General features: G+C 35.9%; 1 protein-coding gene across 2 annotated transcripts in view; it reads left to right on the forward strand.

Annotated features, from left to right (window-relative positions):
- XPR1 (xenotropic and polytropic retrovirus receptor 1) overlaps positions 1 to 24246 on the forward strand; it is a 201676-nt gene that overhangs the window by 125166 nt on the left and 52264 nt on the right. For both annotated transcript variants that reach the window (XM_046682621.1, XM_046682622.1), the window contains exons 3-7: positions 1382 to 1483; positions 11294 to 11517; positions 14430 to 14579; positions 14846 to 14929; positions 19700 to 19781. In XM_046682621.1, coding sequence (XP_046538577.1) covers positions 1382 to 1483; positions 11294 to 11517; positions 14430 to 14579; positions 14846 to 14929; positions 19700 to 19781 — 642 coding nt within the window. The remainder of the gene's footprint in view (positions 1 to 1381; positions 1484 to 11293; positions 11518 to 14429; positions 14580 to 14845; positions 14930 to 19699; positions 19782 to 24246) is intronic.

Raw genomic sequence — 24246 nt, forward strand, 5'->3', positions numbered from 1 at the left:
AGTTGATGGGCACTTGGGTTGCTCCTGCGTTTTGGCTTGTGAGTAATGCTGCAGTGAACATAGGAGTGCATAAGTCTCTTTGAATTGCTGGTTTCAAGTTCTTTGGATAAATACCCAGTAGTGGGATAGCTGGGTCATATGGTATTTCTATTTTTAATTTTCTGAGAAATCTCTATACTGTTTTCCAAAGTGGTTGAAACAGTTTACATTCCCACTGGCAGTGTACAAGGGTTCCCTTTTCTCTACAACCTCTCCAACATTTGTTATTTTCTTCTTCTTCTTCTTCTTCTTTTCTTTTTTTTGAGGAAGATTAGGCCTGGCTAACATCTGCCGCCAATCCTCCTCTTTTGCTGAGGAAGACTGGTCCCGAGCTAACATCTGTGTCCATTTTCCTCTACTTTATATGTGGGACATCCGTGCCTATCTTCCTCTACTTTATATGTGGGACGCCTGACACAGCATGACTTGACAAGTGGTGCATAGTTCTGCACCTGGGATCTGAACTGGCGAACCTTGGGCCACCAAAGCAGAATGTGCAACCTTAACTGCTGCACCACCGGGCTGGCCCTGACATTTGTTATTTTTTGTCTAGGTAATTATAGCCATTCCAATGGGTGTAAGGTGATATCTTAATGTAGTTTTGATTTACTTTTCCCTGATGATTAGTGATGTTGAACATCTTTTCAACATAGTTTTTTAAAAATATCTAGATTTATGGCTTCTCCTGAAAAATTGTAAGATCTGACAACCTGGGCCTCATATTACCACATGGCAGCAACTAACTAGATGAGCATGTGCTTTCCAGTTTGCCAGAATCCCTACCACTCCTTATCCTGAAGGTGTCAGTTGTCATTTATCACTGCACTTGCGCAATCACCCACTTGCCCAACTCATTTATCTTCCTACCCAGCAATTAAAGGTTTGGAATATCTAATTTATAATCATCAGTCTGTATGTTTTTCTCTGTGTCCGATGCACATAAAGTAAAAATGAGTAGATAGCAATTCAGTACAGTTAGAACAATCAACTCATTTTTTTCCAGAAGTGTATTACATATACATGTCTTCATTTTCTGTTGCATTTGATCACCTCTGTCTACAGTACTGTCTTCCTCTTCTGAAGTCTTAGAACACTTTTCTCCATCACTGTAAATTTATTATAGTAGAGATTTAGAGAGTCTCATTCAATTAAAAAATGGTTATGTTCCTGTGAAGAGGCCTTTGATTAATGTTTTCTTAATATGGTTCACAGGTCCTTTTTTCAGAGAAATACCTTTATTGTTGTCATTTTGGAGATTAAGAAAGTAGTAATTTAAATTTTATTCCTCTAGTTTTCCTTATTGGCCTTTGGACATTAAATTTATTGTTTTCTTTGCTTTCAGTTACAGATGAGGACACAGTAAAGAGATATTTTGCCAAGTTTGAAGAAAAATTTTTCCAAACCTGTGAAAAAGAACTTGCCAAAATCAACACATTTTATTCAGGTGAGTAGGATTTTGGTACAACACACAAAAGACAATTTCTGCTGCTCAGATAGGAGAAACCCTACCATGTCACGGTTTAAACTTCTGATCATCATTTTAAAATTGAGGCTTGTTTTCCTTGCTATACTGCACTTAAAGGATATTTTCTTTAGCTGAGGCAGGACTGCATCTGGTATCTCGATGTTTAAACCTTATGTTTTCATTGCCTAGATTCTCTGGCAGTTGAAAGGATTTCGGGACCTCAAAGTGAAGCAGTACCATGATAGAGCTTCACTGTAGCCCAGTCCAAAGCTTTAAAGAGTCAGAAACTTGGTTTTATCATTTCTCTCAGAGTTGTATTACACAATTGGAGCTTATTAATTATGTCAGTTTTGTTCCTTTCCATTCCATGGAACACTCCTATCTGTTTCTCTACAGCACAGTCTCCAGTGTGGCATCTGCGAGATGCTATTGGAGTTGAGAAGACAATATTAAAAAACAATACCTATTTGTTTATGTCTGACCCTTTTAAATTTTATTTTTATATATATTTACTCTCCTGCTCCTTTAAACATCTGTTTTTCCATCTCACAGAGCTCAACTTCCTTGACTCCCTCATTCTGTTCCAGTTGATCACGTCTCTCCCAAAACTACTTCCCTCTCCATTAATCATTTTAACCACGTTGTCCCTTGTGTTTTTAATCCCTTTACCTTGTATTGCTTCTGCCTGGTGAAACTCCAACTGTGGACCAGTTCAACCTTTTACCTTCTTCATGGCTATCCCCAGGCTGCTTAGGACACCTGGAAAAAAATTACATGGCAGAATAAGTTTGAACCACTATAAATTCATTCTTGCATTCTTAACTATGTCCTCAAAGCTGCCTGTGGGTCCTAATCATTGCTCCTTTCCATGCTCCAAAGTGCTTGTCTAAACCCTATGCTATTCTCTTGAATTCTCTGACCCCACCATCTTCCCCATCATGCTCATTATACCTCCTACTTTACAAATAAAAATAAGGCCTTCAACTCCTGTTGGTGTATAATATGCAGATCTATGCCACTTCTCCCCCTAAAATACCTGTAGGCATTCTTACCCTTACTTATCTTCTTCCAATCTTTGTAGAAAAGATATCCCTCTTCAGTCTATGGCAAATCTCTACAACTACTGACTGAATTTAAGCTCCTCAAGACCTTGCTCCAGTAGTTATTTCCTCTAAGAATTGTTGAGTAAATGCATTTTTAAGTTCCCTTTTTATTGGTTTAGTCTGCTTAGCAAGTCACTCCCTTCGAATGAAAAATAAAAAGGAAGCAAATGTCTTGACTTTATGTCCTCCTCCTCATTTTGTTTATGTCTGGACTTCTTCCTAGGCAAAGGGAACAGTTTATACAGAAGCACAGAGCCATGAAAGGGCATGGCATATATGTGTGTCCTTTTCACTATGTTACAAGCACCTAGAAGGCAGAGACAAAATAGAAATATTATTTGGAACCATGCAGATGGATAGATTTTCAGCATGGGGAAAATGTTCAGAAGGAATTGCAATGTTCAAGGATAAAGGTGATTTCCACAATTAGGAGGTTAGGAGGATAAAGAGGAACTAGCAGTGTAGACAGAGAAGGAGAAGACAGCCATGCAGAAGGAGGAAGAGGATACTAAAAGAGGAAGGCATTTCAGTGGAAAGAGTGTTTAGACTGAGAAAAGGCTGTTAGGGATGATCTAAGGCTGTAAATGAAAAAATATATAAGGTCAAGTTTATTAGCATTTTTCTTTTACTATGATTTGTTTTGGAAGGATCTCTGACCCCAACTCTAAATGGATAATTTAGATCATAAAGAATAGATAACACCTTTTAGTTTACAAGGAAAATATCTTAATAATAGATACATACTTTTTATATTTTGACTTACAGTAAAAAAATACATAAAAATTATGACCCATTACACATAGACAGATACATGTTTTATATATGTTTATGTGCATCTGTATGTGTGTATATGCAATATATTTAAATAATTTTTTATGAAACTCCTATCCTTACTACTCGTAATATATTCTATTTTCTATATTTAATTATTTCTGTTTAATTTGTTAAATACTGATTTATGATCTACTAAATTGCTTTCATGACCCCATATTGAGTTACCACCCTCAATTTAAAAAGTAGTATCTTAGACTTGGTTACTTCTCAAAAATAATTTTAAGCTTTTTATGATTAAAAATTGGGGGGCTATGATTTAATGACTTCCATTCTCTTTGTGTGTTGGCAGGGCCATTAGGGCATGTCTCTTGATGTCATCACAGAGTAGGTACAAATTGATAGTCTCCAGACTGACTTTTTCCTAGGTCAGGAAGTGATGGGTAACATGAAGACATGATTGACAGAAATAGAATTTGGCACTTGTCCTAAACAGTATCATTTTTCTCCTTATTTAGCTGCCTTCTCCATGGCAGATTGTCTTGTAGACTGCAATCCTCAGACACTAGGGCACATGAAAAACTATAAATAATACAAGAATGAGTTCAGCATATAAACCTACCTCTGCCCACTTACATCTCACAAACTATTTAATAGTCAGTTAAAAGTGGTCATTTTTTTAAGTGTGTTATGGTCTTGACTAGTACCTTTAAATACCCCAAACAAAGCATAGAATGAATACTACGAAAATGCGGATATTTCTTTTCATACCAATTCTATAACGTACCAATTACACTTTGGATTTTGAACCTTATTCTTTTTTTTAGAAGTTGTTTACCATTTAACCTTCCTAGGCCTCCAGGTACTTGGTTGTAAAATGAGCAAATTGATTCTCAGTCCTTTAGGGTTCCACATGTGAGGAGTCAGAAGCTATTTTCAATATTTCAGAAAACCTGATGTAAGTTACTTTACTGCTCTTTATTTTTTATTACATATTTTTGGTTAATAAGATATGGGCATTTATTTAGATTTATAGATTAAAATCTTTCAATATTTGAAGACCCTGGGAGGAGAGGGAACTTTTTTAAAGGAGAGATCCTTTTTGGTGATAGCATTGCTGATTAGCATTGCTACTCGTCTACCTGAAAGTCTCCCAGGCCTCCAGGCCTCTTCTAGCACTAAAATGGTATCAATCCTGAAGGCTGTCGTGTTAGATACCTTCTTTGTGGTGACCAGTATTATCCTTTTCCAATGGCACTACTAATCTTTTCATGTTACAATTATCTTTCTCTTTTCTTGAACCAGTTTGCTTTCTCTCACCATTCAAAATACTTACCTTTTAAGCAGTGTTTTTATGTGCCTACATAAAAAAAAAACTTAGAATATATCTGTTACTGTTAATATTTCACAATTAAAACAGGCAAGCCCTTTTTAGTGGTTGGAGTGTTTTAAATAGCTAAGTGCTTTTTCTTTTGTTTCTAAATAATTTCAGTTCTTTCTGACCTCATTTTTTGGCTTCAGTTACTGTAGTAGGAACTCACAGCAATGTTATGTGCTTTTCCTTTCTTTTTTTTCCTTTTAAAGATTAGCACCTAGGCTAACATCTGTTGCCACTCTTTTTTCTTTTTTTTTCTTCTCCCCAAAACCCCCCAGTACATAATTGTGTATTCTAGTTGTAGGTCCTTCTGGTTGTGCTATGTGGGATGCTGCCTCAGCCTGGCTTGATGAGCAGCGCCATGTCTGTGCCCAGGATCTGAACCGGCAAAACCCTGGGCCGCCAAAGCAGAGCGTGTGAACTTAACCCCTTGGCCACGGGGCTGGCCCATGCTTTTCCTTTCTTTACGAGGACGGACAGAAAAGGGAGGGAGGGAGGGAGGAAGGAAGGAAGAAAGGCAGGTAGGCAGGCAGAAAGGAAGGAAAGAAGAAGGGAAGGAAGGTTAGTTTCAGTGGTGTTATTTATAAGTAGGAAAATTATGGCAATAGAACCAGATTTATTTCTTGGTTGTAAAATATTTTCAGGCATCATAAGACCAATTGGATAATAATTACTCAGAACTGTTGCTATTATACAGTCTTGCTATATGTTTATTTTTCTTTATTCTTATTGAATTTGAGGCATTGTATGTTGTTATACCACTGTGTGTGTGTAGTGAAACAAAAGAACCTTTCACTGAAATACTAAATGTTCGTCTTACAAGTGATTATATGTATCTAGTACTCAAATAGCTAAACTATGACTTAGTGGCTGGTTTTGCTCTTTGCTTATATATGTGTTAAAATGTGGATTAAATATATGTTTAATTAATTAAGATGGTTATAGGTCTGTAGTATTGTTTAAAATTCCCATCGTCGGGGCTGGCCCCGTGGCTGAGTGGTTAAGTTCGCGCGCTCCGCTGCAGGCGGCCCAGTGTTTCGTTGGTTCCAATCCTGGGCGCGGACATGACACTGCTCATCAAACCATGCTGAGGCAGCATCCCACATGCCACAACTAGAAGGACCCACAACGAAGAATATACAACTATGTACCAGGGGGCTTTGGGGAGAAAAAGGAAAAAAAAAAAAAAGAGTTTAAAAAAATAAATAAAATAAAATTCCCATTGTCTTAGCATTTCTTCCTATATCATGATTCTCTTGAATTCATTACAACAGAATCAGTTACTTAAGCTATTGAAGGATTAGGAGTAGGTGGGAAGTAGGGAAAGTGAATTAAAGCAACTAACTGGTCTGTCTTGCTTTCTTGGAAAGACATCTGATGAAAGTTAAAATTATAATTATTTATCTACAATCAACAATAAATTTTGCTTTCTTCATTTTGTTAAAAAAAAGTGAGAGATTTCTATTAAAAACAAATCATGTGAAACCAACTTCATTTTCTTTCTCTATTCTTTTTTCTTTCCTCTTCCTTCCCTCCTATCTTTTCTTTCTTTCTAAGCCTGACTTGGGGAATGGCCATAGTCCTGGGGTAACAGTTTCAGCATGGTGTCTTCACAAAAAAGCAGACTATCATCTAAATTAATACTCTTTTAAACTGTAGGTTGTGACCCAATAAATTGGTCAGGAAATTAAAATACCTGGGGTCATCACAGGCATTTTCTAAAATATGAATAGAATAGATAGTAGAATAGAAAATATCAGAGTACATGTAATGTGTTTATTTATCAATTATCTGTTTTTTTAAGTTTATATACAATATGATAAATGGTATTTTAGAGTTTTGCAAAGTACTATGGAAACCGACATGAAGAAGCGTTGACTTTACTTGGAGGAAAAGAGAGGGATTGAGGGGAAAAAAAACCCTAAAAGAAGTAAGGTTTAAATTAGGTCTTAGAAAATGCGTGGGCATTTGCCATATGCTCTCGGAGGAGCGTGTTTGGGCATAGCGGTGGTGGGGGGGGGGGGTTGGAGTGTCGCGTTCCAGGGCAAGGGAAAAACCTATCCGAATGCATAGTGGCATTAAAGTACATGACATTATTTGGGGTGTGAGGAGGATAACAAATAGTTTACTGAGGCTGGAGTTGTAAGAGAATAAGAAATGAGTTGGGATTAGAGAGAAAAGTGGAAGAATAGGATGTTTTATTCGCATGTGGAGATTTCAGACTTCAATATTAGAGGTGTAACAATTTCAGGTAATAAGAATTCCAGGATCTTGAAAGTTCTCATCATAAGAAAAAGAATATTTGTAACTGTGTATGGTGATGGATGTTAACTGGAATTATTGTGGTGGTCATTTTGCCTTATATACAAATATTGAATCATTTTGTTATACACCTGAAACTAATATAATGTTATGTCAGTTATACCTCAGTTTAAAAAAAGGAATTCCAGATAAAAGCAGTACCAAAATTGCATGTAATATAACAAGATTAACTATCCTGAATCATCTACAATGGGTCAACATTCTTATAAACTTTGTATTTCAAATAACACTGAAGTCTGTAAGGCATTCCAGTTGATAGCAGTGCTAACACAAGCATTATGAGCAAGGAGGGCACATCCATATCAAGAATGGTTTCATTCTGGAAAGGACACATCTCTGCCCTGTGCATGATAGAAAGTATCCAGTGCACTCAACCTGACTCTAGGTGGCTGAGCTGTGCCAGTGGGGAATGGTTCGATATCTGCGGCTCATTGCTGGTCTTTGCTACCAGGTGAGTAGCTGCATTGTTAGGTGCATAGCTACATACCAGGTGCTAGAGGCTGTGTTGATTTGCTCTAGTGATGATGCCACATCTAGAATAGCAGCTGCCATCAAAGCTGCCATCTTACTAATTTTATAATAATCCACATTCTTCAGGATCCATCCAACTTCTGCACAGACTAAACAGATAAATGGGGATGTGATAGATATCATCCCTGTATCTTTCAAGTCTCTGATGGTGGTACTAACCTCTGAAGTTCCCCTAGGGATATGTTTTTGCTTCTGGGGTAGTATCTTGATACAGATAAGTGCCAGGAACTTCCATCAGCTCTTCCTACCATAATGGCCCTTACCCCAGCTCAGAATTAATATGGAGATTCTACCAGTGACCTGGCGTTTCTATTCCAATTATGCATTCTAGAACTAGGGAAGTAATCATAGTATGAGTCTACAGAACAACCGGGTCCACTGTGAGTTAAAACTGGTCTAATATTCCATCTATCACCTGAACACTATAAATTTCCATTTGACTGCTGGACCAAATGGCATTTGGAGTCTCCAGAAATTTGCATCAGTTCAGAATATGGTAGGCATAATTCTAAGGTGGCCTCCAAGATCCCCTCCCCATGATGTACACATACCTTCTCTCAATTATTCAATCAAACACTAACCTAGGTGCTGCTGTGAAGGGTTTTTGTGGATGTAATTAAGGTCCCGAATCAGTTCACTTTAAGAAAGAGAGATTATCCCATGTGAACCTGACCTACTCACGGTGAACCCTTAAAAGGGACTGAGTTATTCCTAAGGAGAGAGATTCAAAGCACGAGAGGGCTTTGACATGAGAGTGTCTTCTCTCTTGCTGACTATGAAGATGAAGAGGAGTAAAGGTACTCTCTAGAAGCTAAAAGCAGATCCCAGGTGACAGCCAGCAAGAAAACGAGGACCTCAGTGCTACAGCTGCAAAGAAGTGAATTCTGCTACAACCAAGTGAGCTTGGTTGTGGAACCCAAGCTCCAGATAGGAAAGCAGCCCAGCTGACACCTGGAGTTCAGTCTTATGGACCCTGACAGGACCTAGTAACATCATGCTTGGACTTTTGACCTACAAAACTGTGAGCTAAATAGTGAGTTTTGTTTAGGCCACTAAGTTTGGGGCAATTTGTTCTATAGCAATAGAAAACTAATACAAAAGGCAATAACTAGAAATCCTTGAAAAGTCTGGATATTTCCCTTTCCCCAGTGCACAGTTACTCTAGTAAATGGCCACTAGCCCCTTTGAGGAAGGCTTGGAGGAAGATTTACAGTATAGACTTTCGGCAGTGCAGCAGGAACCATCCAAAAGTGAGCCTGGCATCCCATTCAGCATGAGTCTTTGGGGGCCAGCTCTGGTGGCCTAGTGGTTAAATTTGGCACACTCTGCTTCAGCAGCCCAAGGTCAGTTCCCAGGCATGGGCTTATACCATTTGTCTGTCAGTGGCCATGCTGTGACGGTGGCTCACATACAAAAGAGAGGGAGGAAGATTGGTGATAGATGTTAGGTCAGGGTGAATCTTCCTCAGCAAAAGTAAAGATAAAAGTAAAAAAATAATGACAACCTTGTTTAAAAAAAAAAAGAGTCTGGGTCTGTGAACTTTCCAGCTTAGGTCTGGAAACTAGGCAAGAGGTCATGACTCTCTATTATGGTGACTAAAATCAAGTATTTGGTTACCAGACCTGGAGTTTTTTTATATTATATTGATTAAACAGTATTTCAGTAGGTTGTCTATGTATTTCCTTCCTAAGCATAACCATGATCAATTAACCACAGCCAAAATCTTTGTGCGGTAAAACTTTCTGATTACTGATTTGTCCTGTTGCATTTTATGGTAAATGCACCCACCTTGTCTTTGATGGTTAAGTGCTTCCATCCGACCCTTCTATTCCAGGATCCTGTCATCTCCACTGAAATCAGGGAGCCCATCTCAACGAACATATCTCCCATGGTCATACCTGGCCAACAATGGAGAGCAACCACAGAGCTTTTTGAGGATGCAGGTGCTCTCCTCACTGATGTATTTCTCTACACCTTAGTGAAAGGAGTATTTTCTGGGCCGCCTCAGCAGTTGTAGTTGGTGTTGATATTGATGGATGAAATTTACTTGGAAGGAGGAATAGAAACATGATTTGGGTTTTGAATACAATTTGAGGTCATAGGATATACAAGAAATAATAAATAGATTATCAAATGTAAGAAAAGTAAATGATTGAGGATGGAGATGAATCTTGGAAGCATCTTCTGGGAGTAATTTCTCTAAAAGAAAGAGCAGTGAAGCATGAAGAAGCAGTTAGTGACAAGATAGTGTAGCAGTATACGAACCAAGGAAGAGGAGAACTTTGAGAAAGAATTAGCTGTAAATAATACTTTGTTGTTATTGTATGATTACTATCATTATTATTGAGTGCTAGCAATGTTAGATGTTCTATGCTTCATTTCATTTAATCTTTACAACCACTTTATGAGGTAGTATCTCTATTTTGTATTGGTACTGTCTCTATTTCATCTAAGAAAGGCTTACAAGAGTTTCAAAAAAAAATCTTGACTAAAATCATACATCTAGTTAATGATGAGGCAAGGATTTGAACTGAAATTTGCCTGCGTTTAATGTACTAAATTGTAACCTTGGAAGAAAAGTTACAAGAGCATTATTTTTAAATGTAAGTACAACACAAATAAATAAATAAATAAAGTAAATCCAGCCAGGTACACCAAATATTTTTTTTCTTATGTATAGTTTGCCACTCTTAGTCTCTTCTTGTAATACGTGTCTTGGAGAATTAATGAGGTGTAGTGAGAAATGCAACTGAATAGAAATCTCGAGCCCAAATTCTAATCCTGTTTCTGCACTAACTAGAGAAGTTTCTGAATAGCTTTTTAAAAAACTTGAGATATTCACATATTATAAAATTCACGGTTTTAAAGTATACAATTCACTGGTTTTCAGTATATTCACATGGTTGTACAACCATCACCACCATCTAATTCCAGGACGTTTTCATCACCCCAAAAGACTTCATACCCATTAGCAGTCATTCCTCTTTCCTCCCTCCTCCCAGACCCTGGCAGCCACTAATCTACTTTCTGTCTCTATGGCTTTGCCTGTTCTGGACATTTCACATAAATGGAATCATACAATATGTGGCATTTTGAGTCTGGCTTATTTCACTTACCATGATGTCTTCAAGATTCATCTGTGTTGTAGCATGAATCAGTACTTCATACTTTTTTATGGTATATTCCATTGTATGTGTATACCACATTTTGTTTCTCCATTGATCAGATAATGGACATTTTGGTTGTTTCCACTTTTTGACTATTAGAAATATAAATTTGTGTATGTGTACCAGTTTTTGTGTGAACATATGTTTCAGTTCTCTTGGTTATATACCTAAGAGTGGAATTGCTGGATCTTAAGGTAACTCTGTGTTTAACCTTTTGAGAATTACGTTTGTACCATTTTGCATTCTCACTCTTAGTAGCTTTTCAATTCTATAACATAATCTATAAAAAGAAAGTGTACACCTGAGGTTTTGTAGGGAGGGAAGTGTAGGGTAGAATGAAAAGAGGGTGTTAATACCAAAACATTTTTTCCTATCCAGTTCTAAACATTAGTTGTAACATTCTTTTCCTAGAAATTTTAGGGAAACAAACTAGAATAATTAGTAAAAATTCATAAACAGTGAGAATTTTTACCAGCTTTTTTATCTTGATGATTTGACAATTCTGTTTTATTTCTTACAGAAAAGCTCGCAGAGGCTCAGCGGAGGTTTGCTACACTTCAGAATGAGCTTCAGTCGTCACTGGATGCGCAGAAAGAAAGCACTGGTGTTACTACTCTGCGCCAACGTAGAAAGCCAGTCTTCCACTTGTCCCATGAGGAACGTGTCCAACATAGGAATATTAAAGACCTTAAACTGGCCTTCAGCGAGTTCTACCTCAGTCTTATCCTGCTGCAGAACTATCAGGTACTTAGATTCTTACCCTGGAGAATGGAACCTTTACGTAACTGAGAAATTATACTAAATGGAATTACCTTAAGCTGTACTATTGGGCCAATCCAAAAAGGGAAATCCTTAGTATGTCATTATTCTTTAGGTTCTTATTGGGATTCCAGATGCTCTTATTGGCTAAAAACCATGTTTCAGAGGTGATAAATAGAGTTAGCAAGACTTGTATTTTTGGAGATTAGTTTTCTAAAACTTTTTTGTACAATATTCAGGAGTAGCCTTTGACTCAAGGACTAACAGTTTGCTTCCTATTTTTAGAGGCATCTCTGGTAGTGGTGAGTAGAAAAGAGGAATAACATATATCTACCCAACTACTGTTGGCTATGTAAGAGCTTTTATATTCCTCCTAACCTATAACAAAATTTCCACAAAAGCAACTGGACAGTTAACTTTCCTGCAACTAACACTAATAATACAAAAGATACTGACTTTTCAACTTCCCACTAAGAATCCTTGCAATTTTATTATCCAGAGGCTGCAATATAACTGAATCTTTTAAAAAAAATCTTGCAAAAGAAAAGAAATTAGATCACAGCAAATGTGTGTAGATACTGAATGTATTGCTCATATTTTTAAAACCCAATCTGAAAAATTCAACTGCTATATATACTAAATTATGGAAATACAGGGCATTCATTTATTTGTAATTCTTTATAGTTCTTTACATAGTTAAGTCTATAAAGAATTTATTGAAAAACAGATTATTTCTTCAATAATAAACATTTAAATAGGCAAAAGCATCTCCCTAATCTTTTCTCTTTTTAATTTTTTTTTGGTGAGGAAGATTGGCTGTGAGCTAACATCTGTTGCCAATCTTCCTCTTTTTGCTTGAGGAAGATTGTTGCTGAGCTAACTTCTGTGCCAGTCTTCCTCTACTTTGCGTGTGGGACACTGCAACAGCATGGCTTGACGAGCAGTGTGTAGGTCGAGCCTGGGATCCAGAACCCGTGAACCCTGGGCCGCTGAAGCAGAGTGTGCGAACCCAACCACTATGCCACTGGGCCAGCTCCAGCATCTCCCTAGTTTTAGGTAGACCTTATGCACTATTCTTTTTCCATTTTATTCTTGTGGTTATTACTTACAATCAGTGGTTAGGATCATCACAGGATGATATACTATGTAAAAACTAAAGGTTATACAACAAAAGTATTACCAAGGGTAGATATTGGAATTTTAAAATAAAAAGTAATTATAATCTTATATCTGTAGTAATCTAAGTTGTTAATGCATGAACTTATTTCCATCTCTCCTTTTCATAATTTTACTTTTTTCTTTGGTGATTTAATATTTTATCATTCAAGGAAGAACCTAGTTGGAAAATAATTTTAGAATAGAAAAGTAATTATATATGTTATATGCTGGGAAATTCCTTTCCTTTGAAATTTATCCATAGCTTTATAGTTTACTTTTTTAAAGAACAAAAATATTTTTCTTCTGTTTTATAATGCTATAAAACATTAACATTTCATATTTCGTTAATTATGCTTGCCTGTTACAAGGAAATAACCCCTGTTAAATTTTATTAACTTTCCCAGAAGCTTTTGTTTTTGGTTGTTACAGAAAGCTCCTTGGGAAAACAAAAATAATTGTTAATTATAAAAAGTTCTGATTTATCCTCTGTTCTTTGAGCCTGTCTATTCTGTAAGAATATATTTACTCTGAGAATGAGGAGAAAGGAAAATTGGTTGAAAGAAGTCTCCAAGTCATGGTGTATGCACCCCAAGGAGAGTTTAAGATGATCCGTTGAAGTATGAGGAAGAAAATTATAAACCAGCAAGCAAGCAAAGCCTAATTTTGGAGTAATGCTCAGTTTTTTTATTGATGGGAATATCTAATCAGCAAATCTGGGAGACCGCTAATATAAAGAACCTTGCAAATCCACAGTTTCCTGCTTTTTTGCATGTTGATCAAAGAACAACTGAATTTCAGAATGTAGAAAAGTATAGTACTTTGATATTGTAGAAATGGAGGAAAAGTTTGAGCTCCTACCCATTATCAGCAAAACCCTGTAAGTATGATCACTTTTTTTGTACTGCCTCTTCCTTACACTCCCATCTCCAAACTAAGAATGGATGGAAGCAAAATGAGTTAAGAGACCTGGACAATCTTCCATTTTCCATACTGATGCTTACATGTTTGCACAGTAGAAGGGAAACACATAGCTATGCCAGTCCTTCAGAGAGCAAAGAACTAATAAATTTATTCAGTGCATGATAAATCTAACATATTTTCTGAAAATATTCTTTTGATCAAAGAAGCAAAATGATATAAATTAGCTTTTTTGAGAACATGTATGTAGGAAAACAGAAATAAAATTGTTTTGAGTTTAGGACTTCCGTTAATTTACTTGAAATAGAAATAATAGGGTTCATGGGGCCGACCCTGTGGCCGAGTGGTTAAGTTTGTGTGCTCCGCTTCGGCAGCCCAGTGTTTCACCGGTTCAGATCCTGGGCACGGACGTGGCACCGCTTATCAGGCCATGTTGAGGTGGTGTCCCTCATGCCGCAACTAGAAGGTCCTACAACTAAAATATACAACTATGTATATTTTGGGGGGCTGTGGGGAGAAGAATAAAAGAAAAGATTGGCAACAATCGTTAGCTCAGGTGCCAATCTGAAAAAAAAGAAGAAGAAATAATAGAGTTCATAGTCCAGGATTCTTTGTGTTACTGATAGCATACTACCTTGAAATGAATAAATGAAATAAGAAAGAAGAGTCTTATTCTTTTAGTAGCAAATGCTTTTGTGAAAGCATTGCTATGTTCCTCGGTACTTCATCCAGTCAGCTCTGTCAGTGCATAGTGCTCACTGTGTTTCATCTTCTTTTATGGTGGTGGAAATTATAGTAGTGTTTCTCATTTCTCTCTGTAGAATCTGAATTTTACAGGGTTTCGAAAAATCCTTAAAAAACATGACAAGATCCTGGAAACATCTCGTGGAGCAGATTGGCGAGTGGCTCATGTAGAAGTGGCCCCATTTTATACATGCAAAAAAATCAACCAGCTCATCTCGGAAACTGAGGTACAGTAATTTCATTTATATGCCACATACTTTCAATAGCATTCATGTGTTATTTTTAATGAAATAGTTCTTCATTTCTATTCTCCTTTTGTAATTAGTTGCTAGCTTTGAGTACATATATTCTTGCTCAGATTTTTTTCTTTTGCCTTACCGTTATACATTCACCAAGAGGTTATTGGAATATCGTATATATAAATGGTTCAGAATTATTTATGCATTAAAGTTTAGTATAACCTGTGTCAAAATTTAATAATGTGTCTTTCTAGGCTGTAGTGACCAATGAACTTGAAGATGGTGACAGACAAAAGGCTATGAAGCGTTTACGTGTCCCTCCTTTGGGAGCTGCTCAGGTTAGTATTTGCTTTCAGTTGTTTGGTTGGTTGGTTTTGCCTGTTTCATAATCAACACAATCTGTTTAGCTGATAAAATATGCTAGTTTCATTAATTAAAAAAAAATGTTTTGGCCAAAGTTTATAAGTAGTTATTACTATTGTTATTTTTCTTTTAAAATACTGGATGATCTAATTTCATAATCTTACTTCATAATGAATTGTAGTATCTTCCCACCTTTCTCGTCTTATCCTGTACTCCTTCTCTTGTTTATTCTTATTGACAAGCTAACTTCTTGGTCTCACCAAATGATTAGGATGAGATATTTACTTGATGATATGAGGGTGGTTCATATGTGCTGGACTGCTACATAACTTCATCCAAACTGTAGTAGTTCTACCTGAAAAAGCATTTATCAAATGATATCTACACTGTAGTAATACCAAAAAACGTTTAAGTGACATCATAAAACAGGTCTCAAAGAAAGGATTTAAATCATAGAAAGAAAGTTATGTTCTCTAACCACAATGGAATGGACATCAATAACAGAAGCAGCTTCCTCATTCTAATAAAAGGCATTTATGAAAAACCTAGAACTAGTACCATACTTAACGGTGAAATACTGAATGCTTTCTCTCTGATTAAGGACAAAAAAGGATATGCACTCTTACTGCTTCTATTCAACATTATACTGAGATTATAGCCAGTGTAGTAAGGTAAGAAAAGAAATAAAGGGCCTTCAGATTAAAAAGAAAGTAGTAAGGGGGGCTGGCCCCGTGGCCAAATGGTTAAGTTCGCGTGCTCCGTTGCAGGTGGCCCAGTGTTTCATTGGTTCAAATCCTGGGCGCGGACATGGCACTGCTCATCAAACCACGCTGAGGCAGCATCCCACATGCCACAATTAGAAGGACCCACAATGAAGAATATACAACTATGTACTGTGGGGCTTTGGGAATAAAAAGGAAAAAAATCTTTAAAAAAAAAAAAGTAAAACTCGTGGGGTTTTTTTTGCTCGTGACATGATGGTCTGTGTAGAAAATCATATGAATCTATAGAATTGTCACTAGAAGTAATAAGTGAGCTTAGCAAGGTTCCAGAATACAAGCTCAATATACAAAAGTCAATTGTATTTCTATATACCATCAAGAATAATTGGAAATCAAAATTTTAAAAAACAATGCTGTTTATAATCAAAATATGAAATATTTAGGGATATATCTGACAAAAGATGTGCAAAACCTTTATACTGAAAGCTGCAGATCATTGCTGAGAGAAATTAAGATATATGAGAGATATAACATATTCATAGATTAGAAAACCCAGTATTTTTAAGATAACATTTCTTTCTAAATTGATCTATACATGTAACACAGTCCAACTCAAAATCTCAACAGAATTTTTTTTTTTATAATCGATAATCACATTTTAAAATTTATATGGAAGGGGCCAGCCTGGTGGCGCAGTGGTTAAGTTCGCACATTCTGTTTCAGCGGCCCGGGGTTCTCCAGTTCGGATCCCTGGTGCGGATATGGCACCGCTTGGCAAGCCACACTGTGGTAGGTGTCCCACATACAAAATAGAGGAAGATGGGCATGGATGTTAGCTCAGGGCCAGTCTTCGTCAGCAAAAAGAGGAGGATTGGCGGCAGATGTTAGCTCAGGGCTAATCTTCAAAAAAAAATTTATATGGAAATACAAAGGACCAAGGATAGCCAGAACAACTTTGGAACAACTAAGTTGAAGAATTAACACATCTGGTATCAAACTTATTATTAAAACTGCCGTAATCAAGATAGTGTGGTATTAGTGTCAGGAGAGGCAAATAAGTTAATGGAACAGAATAGAGAGTCCAAAAATAGACCAACAAATACATGAACAACTAATTGTCAATAACAATGCAAAGGCAGTTCAGTGGAGAAAGGATAGTCTTTTCAACAAATGGTGCTGGAGCAAATGGCTTCCATATGCAAAAAGAAAAAAAAGAAGAAACTCCACCCATACTTCACACCATATACAAAAGTTAATTCTAAGTGTATCACACACCTAAATGAAAACCTAAAACTACAAATTTTTGAAGAAAATATAGGAGAAAGTCATGGTGACTTTGGGTTATGCAAAGATTTCTTAGAAATGACACCAAAAACACTTCATCAGAATAAAAACTTCTGCTCTTCAAAAGATGATCTTCAGTGAATGAAAAGAAAAGCAACAGACTGAGAATATATTTACAAAAACATCTGATAAAAGACTTGTATCCAGAATATATAAAGAACTCCAGTACTCAATAAGACAACAAACAGCTCAACTTAAAAATGGGGGAAACATCTGAACAGACACTTAATCAATGATGTTTGGGTGGCAAATAAGCATGTGAATAGATTCTCAGTATCATTAGTAAGTAGAGAAATGCAAATTAAAATCACAGCTAACACACACCTATTAGAATGACTACAATTAAAAAGATTGACATATTAAATATTCGAGGAACAAGAACTCTAACATCTCATATGCTGCTGGTGGAATGTAAAATGATATAACCACTTTGGAAAACAGTTTGGCAGTTTCTTACAAAGTTAAACATTCACCTACCATATGAGCTAGCCATTGTACTCCTAGGTACTCACCCTAAGACAGATGAAAGCATGTGTCTGTGTAAAGACTTATACACAAATGTTCATAGCAGCTTTACTCATAATGGCCTAAAACTGAAAGCAACCCAAATATCTATCAACAGGTGAATGGAGAAACAATTTATGGTATATCTATACAATGGAATATTACTCAGCAATAAAAAGGAATAAATATTGATATGTGGAACAACATAAGTGCATCTTAAAATAATTAGGCTTGAAAGAAGCCAGATCAAAAAAGAGTGCATACTGTGTGATTTTGTTTACCTAAGACTGGAAAATGTAAGCTAAAACAGGGGCCGGCCTGGTGGCTCAGTGGTTAAGTGCATACATTCCGCTTCCATGGCCCAGGATTTGCCGGTTTGGATCCCGGGTGCGGACATGGCACTGCTTCCAAGCCATGCTATGGTAGGCGTCCTACATATAAAATAGAGGAAGATGGGCACGGATGTTAGCTCAGGGCCAGTCTTCCTCAGAAAAAAGAGGAGGATTGGCAGCAGTTAGCTCAGGCCTAATCTTCCTCAAAAAAGAAAAAGAAGAGAGAGAAAATGTAAGCTAATATATAGTGACAGAAAGCAGATCAGTGATTGCCTGAGGATGAGGTAGGTATGTTAAGAGGAAAAAGATTACAGAAGGGCATGAAAAAATTCTTGGGGTGATAGATATGTTCATTGTCTTGATTATGGTGATAGTTTCATAGGTGTTTACATGTATGAAAACTTATCAAATTTAACACTTCAAATATGTGTAGTTTATTGTATGTCAATTTAGTCAATAAAACAGTTTAAAAAAAACAGGCATATCATAGTCAAACTGCTTGAAAATAAAAGGTAAGAGAGAAATTTTTAAAGCATCCAGAGAGGAAAAGCACAAATTGTATACTTCAAATATGTGCAGTTTATTGTCTGTTACTTATATTTCAATAAAGCAGTTAAAAATAAGAAAATTAATTTTAAAAGATCAAGATATTTTGGAATGCATATAGAAGTGGTAAAGCAAAGGAAAACATGGAGGTGGTTCTCTCTCGTGAGGAGGAAGGTTTTGGGATCTGGTAGGGATAGGGACTTTAAAGGTAATGGAAGTGTTCTGTTTCTGAAGATGGGCGATAGGTTAGTATACTTTATTACTTAATTCCTAACAGTCCAAATCGTTATTTCTGTTCTTTTGTATATATGATAAATTGCATAATTTTTAAAACTAAGGAAAATTCTTTTTGAAAAATACAAATGACCATCTTCCTTCTGGATGCTTAGGATGCTAGTCCTAAGCTAACAATACAGATATCTACTACTGATAAATAATTCAGAGGTAGTCTCAGTGCGTTTTTTCATTTGAAGGTTTTTAGAAAACATTTAAAGTATCTTAAGTATAATATCATCTCTAACAATGACAAAAGTTTTTAGTAACATTTATAGCAAATATTTAAATCCATAAGATTCTCTCTCTCCATGTTTTTCATCCCTTTACGTTTAAAATATCAGGCACTTTCCTTTATTTATTTTAGAAAATAGATTTTAAAAATCATTTTCTAAATATAAAATTACGTTATAGTAGAGAAAAATATTTTTTAAGCTACAGACCCTGTAGCTTAAGATTCTTAAGCTACTTAACCTACTGTAGCTTGAGATTCTGAAACGCCAGTCTCTTGAGAATCTCTAGTGTATACTTAAAAATTCACTTTAAATTACCTCAGTATAATAGTGTAAGTACTATCAAAATAAGTGTTCTTATTTTTACCATTTTCTCTAATTATTATTCATAGTACCAACTATGTGAACTCTAATTGAGTAATACTGAGTTAGAAAGTTTAAAGAGATATACATTGTAAAAATGAAATTTCATCTTAAATCTCTCCTGTAAGAAAAACCCAGTGTGTATATATATATATATATATATATATATAATTTGATGCCTAAGATTATAATCTTTTTCATTTAGTGACTCAGATTTCTGAAAAAGAATTCGAATAACTGACAACTCTCTTCTAGTATTAGAGAATGATGAAGGATGTTATCTGTTTAGATTTATAAAAATTCAGATCATAAAATATTTTTGTTTTTGTGGTAGAATTTTCAGGCTCATACTACTGATTTATTACAGCTTATACTGAATGTATTCAGTATTTTGCCCTATACCCAAAGTGCTGTTTTTCTGTCCACAGCCTGCACCAGCATGGACTACTTTTAGAGTTGGCCTATTTTGTGGAATATTCATTGTACTGAATATTACCCTTGTGCTTGCCGGTAAGTAGTTTAAGTTTTGAATTAAATTATTCTTACTAATATGCCTTTGTCATATTCTGTCCCTCTGTAAGAAATCAAGCTTGCAACTACTAAAGCTACTGAAAGAGATCTGTCAGGGCTAAGTATTTTGTTCTTAGAAATGATGTGTTCGGGAAGAGGGATTTGGTCATTTGTTTTGGTTTGGTTTTCCCTTTGGGTATAGTTATCCTTTAAAATATTGCTAGTTTATGACTTCTTACTCTCCATCATTTTCCGGTTTTTATGTACAACTTCTTCAGACTTTTTCAGAGTTTGGTTATCAAGAACCTCAGCTCCTTTGATTATGGATGAGAGTAAATAAGATATTACAAAATTCGTATACTAAAGCTCATTCACTTTGCTTTTTGGAGACTCACATTCTTTCCAGAACCTATTTATAATTACTTTGCATATAATTTTAAGAATGTTGGTTATATAATTTCCTAGTCAGTAGCAGTTGTAAGTTAGAAAGAGGTAGGAGGAATTGCTAGAAGCAAGTACACTCCTAACATCAAGAAATAATCTAACAGCAAGGGAGGCATAATCTTACTAAACCTCCCAACAGAATTTGACATACCCCTGAGCAGCATTTGATGTTGTTGATCTCTTCTTGAAATTCTTCCTTCAATTGGTTTTGCTAGGAAATTGCACTCTGCTAGTTTTCCTGTTAAACTTCCCTGGCAGTTCTTTCCCAGTCTCCTTTGCCAGCTCTTCTTTTTTTGTGACGTCTAAATGTTGGGGAGTACCACTGGGCTCAATCCTCAAATCTCTGTAGAGAATGTCTACATTCATTTCCTACCCACGCCGTCTTATTCAAGCCTAGATAGATAGCATCTATATGCTAATGACCCCCAAGTATATATACTTTTTCCTCTGAAGGATATCTAATTGGCTACTTGGGTGTCCAATAGGCATCTCAAACTCATATGGATGTATTTTTTTTTTTACCTCCACATATGCTTTGCCTTCCATATGGCCTCACCGTTCGTGAATTTCTCAAGCCAAAAACCTTTAGCATCTGTCTTCCCTGATACCCCATCTTCAATCCATCAGCAAATCCTACTGCTCTGTCTTCAAAATATATCCTGAATCTGACCACCTCCACCAGTGTTACCCTTGTCTAAGCAACCGTTTCTTACTTAGTATACTGCAACAGTTTCTGAACTTGTCTCCCTGCAGCCACTCTTGCCTCCTTATAGCCACTAATGTCTTTTTTTTAATATAAGGTAGATCATGTCACTCTCCTCTTCAAAATCAAAATCAAAATTTGAAAAAAAAGGCTTCTCTCACAATAAAATTGAAACTTCTTACTATGGCCTATGAGACCCTACAGGATCTCACTCTTAGGGGTCTTTCTGACCTTGTATCCTAGCGTCCTCTCACATTCAGTTTCTCTTAGTTTTACTGTTTCCATCCACTCTTGTGTTGTTACTCTTCCTTCACTCCCAGATGTGAGCCCTTGCATTTGCCTAAAAGGCTCTTCCCCAAGATGTCTACCAGGCTTACTCTCTCACTTCTTATAGTCTCTATTCAAATGCCACCTCCTCAGTAAGGCCTCACCTGATCACCCTACACTAACATACCGTGTTCTATCCCTTTAGCCTACATTAGTTTTCATCAGAGTACTTGTAATTATATGACATAATATTACATATTTATGTTTCTTATCTGTTTTCCCACTGGAATGTAAGGTTCTTGTCTCTCTTGTTCACCATTATATTTCCAGCACATAGATCACTGCCTAGGACATAGTGTGGGTTCAAAAAATATTGGTAAAAATTTGAATGGATGGAAGAGAAGGACAGAGATGAAATCAAATGATATACAGAAAACACACACACAAACAGCAAGAAGACAGACTCAAAGGTTCTTGCAGTAGAGGGCTTTTAATTAAGGTAAAAAATCCTGGTATACCTCAAGAGCCTGTGTACTTATGCTTATAATGATAGCTATCATTAAGTACCCTCTGGGAGATAAATAAGGATAGACAGCTAGCTTTAACTATATTTACCCTTTCTCCCTTATACACACACAAAGATCAAACAGAAGGGTTCTGAGGTGAAAGAACATAATGCACAACGCGAAATGCATAAACCACACACATTAAATAAATCAGACTGTTTCAAAAAAACACAATCTATATTTACAAAAGAAAAAACCTTATTATCATTAATCATTAATAAATTATGCTTAGTGAAGTCTGCAAAGAATACATGACTTAGATGTTAGTGAATAAATATCCATTATATTCTGTTTTGGACTTTGAGTAATCATAATACTGCCTGAACAAGGAAGGTCTATATTACTGTTATCCTTATTCCTGACTGCAAGAACTGTATATTTTTCATTTTTGTATTTCAAGTTCCTAGCAGAGTGCCAGGCATATAGCAGATGTTTAGGAAATACGGTACTGAACTCATTATTTCTCATAAACATTCTTCTTAATTAAGATTGTCAATTGTACATTATGAAATTATAACCTAAGTTGTAATGGCTTTTCGAGAGCATATGAACTTTACCTATTACAATGTGTTTTCATTTGTATTTTTACAGTTCTCCTTCCCACCAAATACTAAAAATTAACTCTAATAATCATGGTCTACTGTAAGCTCATGATCTCATATTGGTATAATTTATGGACGTATTTTAATCTAGTTCTGTTTGTTTAGGTGAATGCAGTCTATTTAGATAGAATACATGAAGATACGACCATAAAAAACCTAGGCCAAGATTATCAAGCTAGCTGTTGTGGAAGCAACACTGACTTGGATTCAAAAGGCCTTGCCTTGGTTTCAGTCCCAGCTCCACAGTTTGTCAATTGTTTTGGTTTTAAGGACATCACTTAACTTTTCTGAAACAATTTTCTCATTTGTTAAATGAGCTTAATACCTTAAATTTACAATGTTGTTTTAGAATTCCTTCATTAAACAACTAAATTTTATGTGTCTCACAATTATGCTTGATACCCATGAGTCTTAAGATAGAAAAGAGAATCCCTTTCCTTAGGAAGCCTAGTGTTATGTCAGGGAGATTAAGACAATAATAACATAAGATGGAAAGTGTTAGATGTTCTAAGCAAAGGAACAAATGATTACTTTTAAATGAGAGCATTAGGGAAGACTTTATGGAAGAAATGGCGTTTATGCTGGACGTTGATGGAATGAAAGCATTCCAAGAGAAGGAAACAGTTGAGCAGAGATTTAGTTGAATAGGTAGAGGATGGGGCATAGGAGGAGGGAGTGGATTATGAAGGAGAGAAGTGATAAATGCACCTAGGGTGAAGGAGAGTCTTAGATGATAAGAGTGAAAAGATAGCTTGAGATCAGTTCATAGAGATCATCTAAGAACTCTCAGTAAAACATGCTTATAGTCCTGAAGCACTGCACCAATGTCGAGTATACGGTCTATGTGATGGGAGTTGTTTCTTTCTGTGGGAAAAACTAGTTGTTTGTGTGTGGAATTTTTTCTTTTATTTCCAAGATGAGCGTGGTAATAGCATCATCATCATCATTAAAATAAGAAAAAGAAAACTTCATTCTTTTTATGTGAATGAATTGAAAAGTTTTTTAAAATTCAAGGACAAGTTGAGGTTTTTTTCTTTTGTGAATATAGACTATGTTTTTTTGAAACAGTCTGATTTATTTAATGTGTGTGGTTTATGCATTTAGTATTGTGCATTATGTTCTTTCATCTCAGCACCCTTCTTTGTTTGATCTTTGTGTGTGTACAGGGGAGAAAAGGTAAATATAGTTAAAGCCAGCTGTCTATCCTTATTTATCTCCCAGAGGGTGCTTAAAAGATAACGGTGTGGAGAGTTGAGAGAGAAACACAGCAGTAGTAATGCATGTACAAGCATGATTCTTTTTTACAAACATTCACATAAAAAAAAAATAATGTGCATAATTGCTGTAGTTTCTCAAGGGGACGTGACCTGGTGTTTAATAATTTGTCTGAAAATCACATATTCCAGACATTTAGTTTCATGAAGGTGAAAAGTTGCCTGTTTAGATTTTTTTAAATTTGTTCTCTTATAGAGTCCTAGTAACTTTTACTTAATTTGATACAGTAACAGTATACCACATTTCACTTTTTGGTTTGACAAAGATAAGAGTGTGACCATTTAAAGTAAATATAGGGGTGTGAAATAGCAGGTACTCATACACTAGTAGTAAGAGTTGGTTATTGCAGTCTCTTTAGAGAAAAATTGGGCAATATATGAAAAATTTTTTAATACAGTCACTTTGATCAAGCAATTTTATTTCTAGAAATTTATCCCACAAACAGTTGTATGTGGGTGCAAAGACACATATGAAAGGAGGAGGGTATTCATTGCCACGTTGTTTATGATAGCAAAATCCTAGAAACCATTCAAATGTCCATCAGTTGGGAACTAAGTAAATAAATATTACTTTTATACAATGGAATACCATGAAGATTTTAAAATGAA

Source organism: Equus quagga, chromosome 13 (assembly GCF_021613505.1).
Source record: "Equus quagga isolate Etosha38 chromosome 13, UCLA_HA_Equagga_1.0, whole genome shotgun sequence".
Classification (NCBI taxonomy): Eukaryota; Metazoa; Chordata; class Mammalia; order Perissodactyla; family Equidae; genus Equus; species Equus quagga.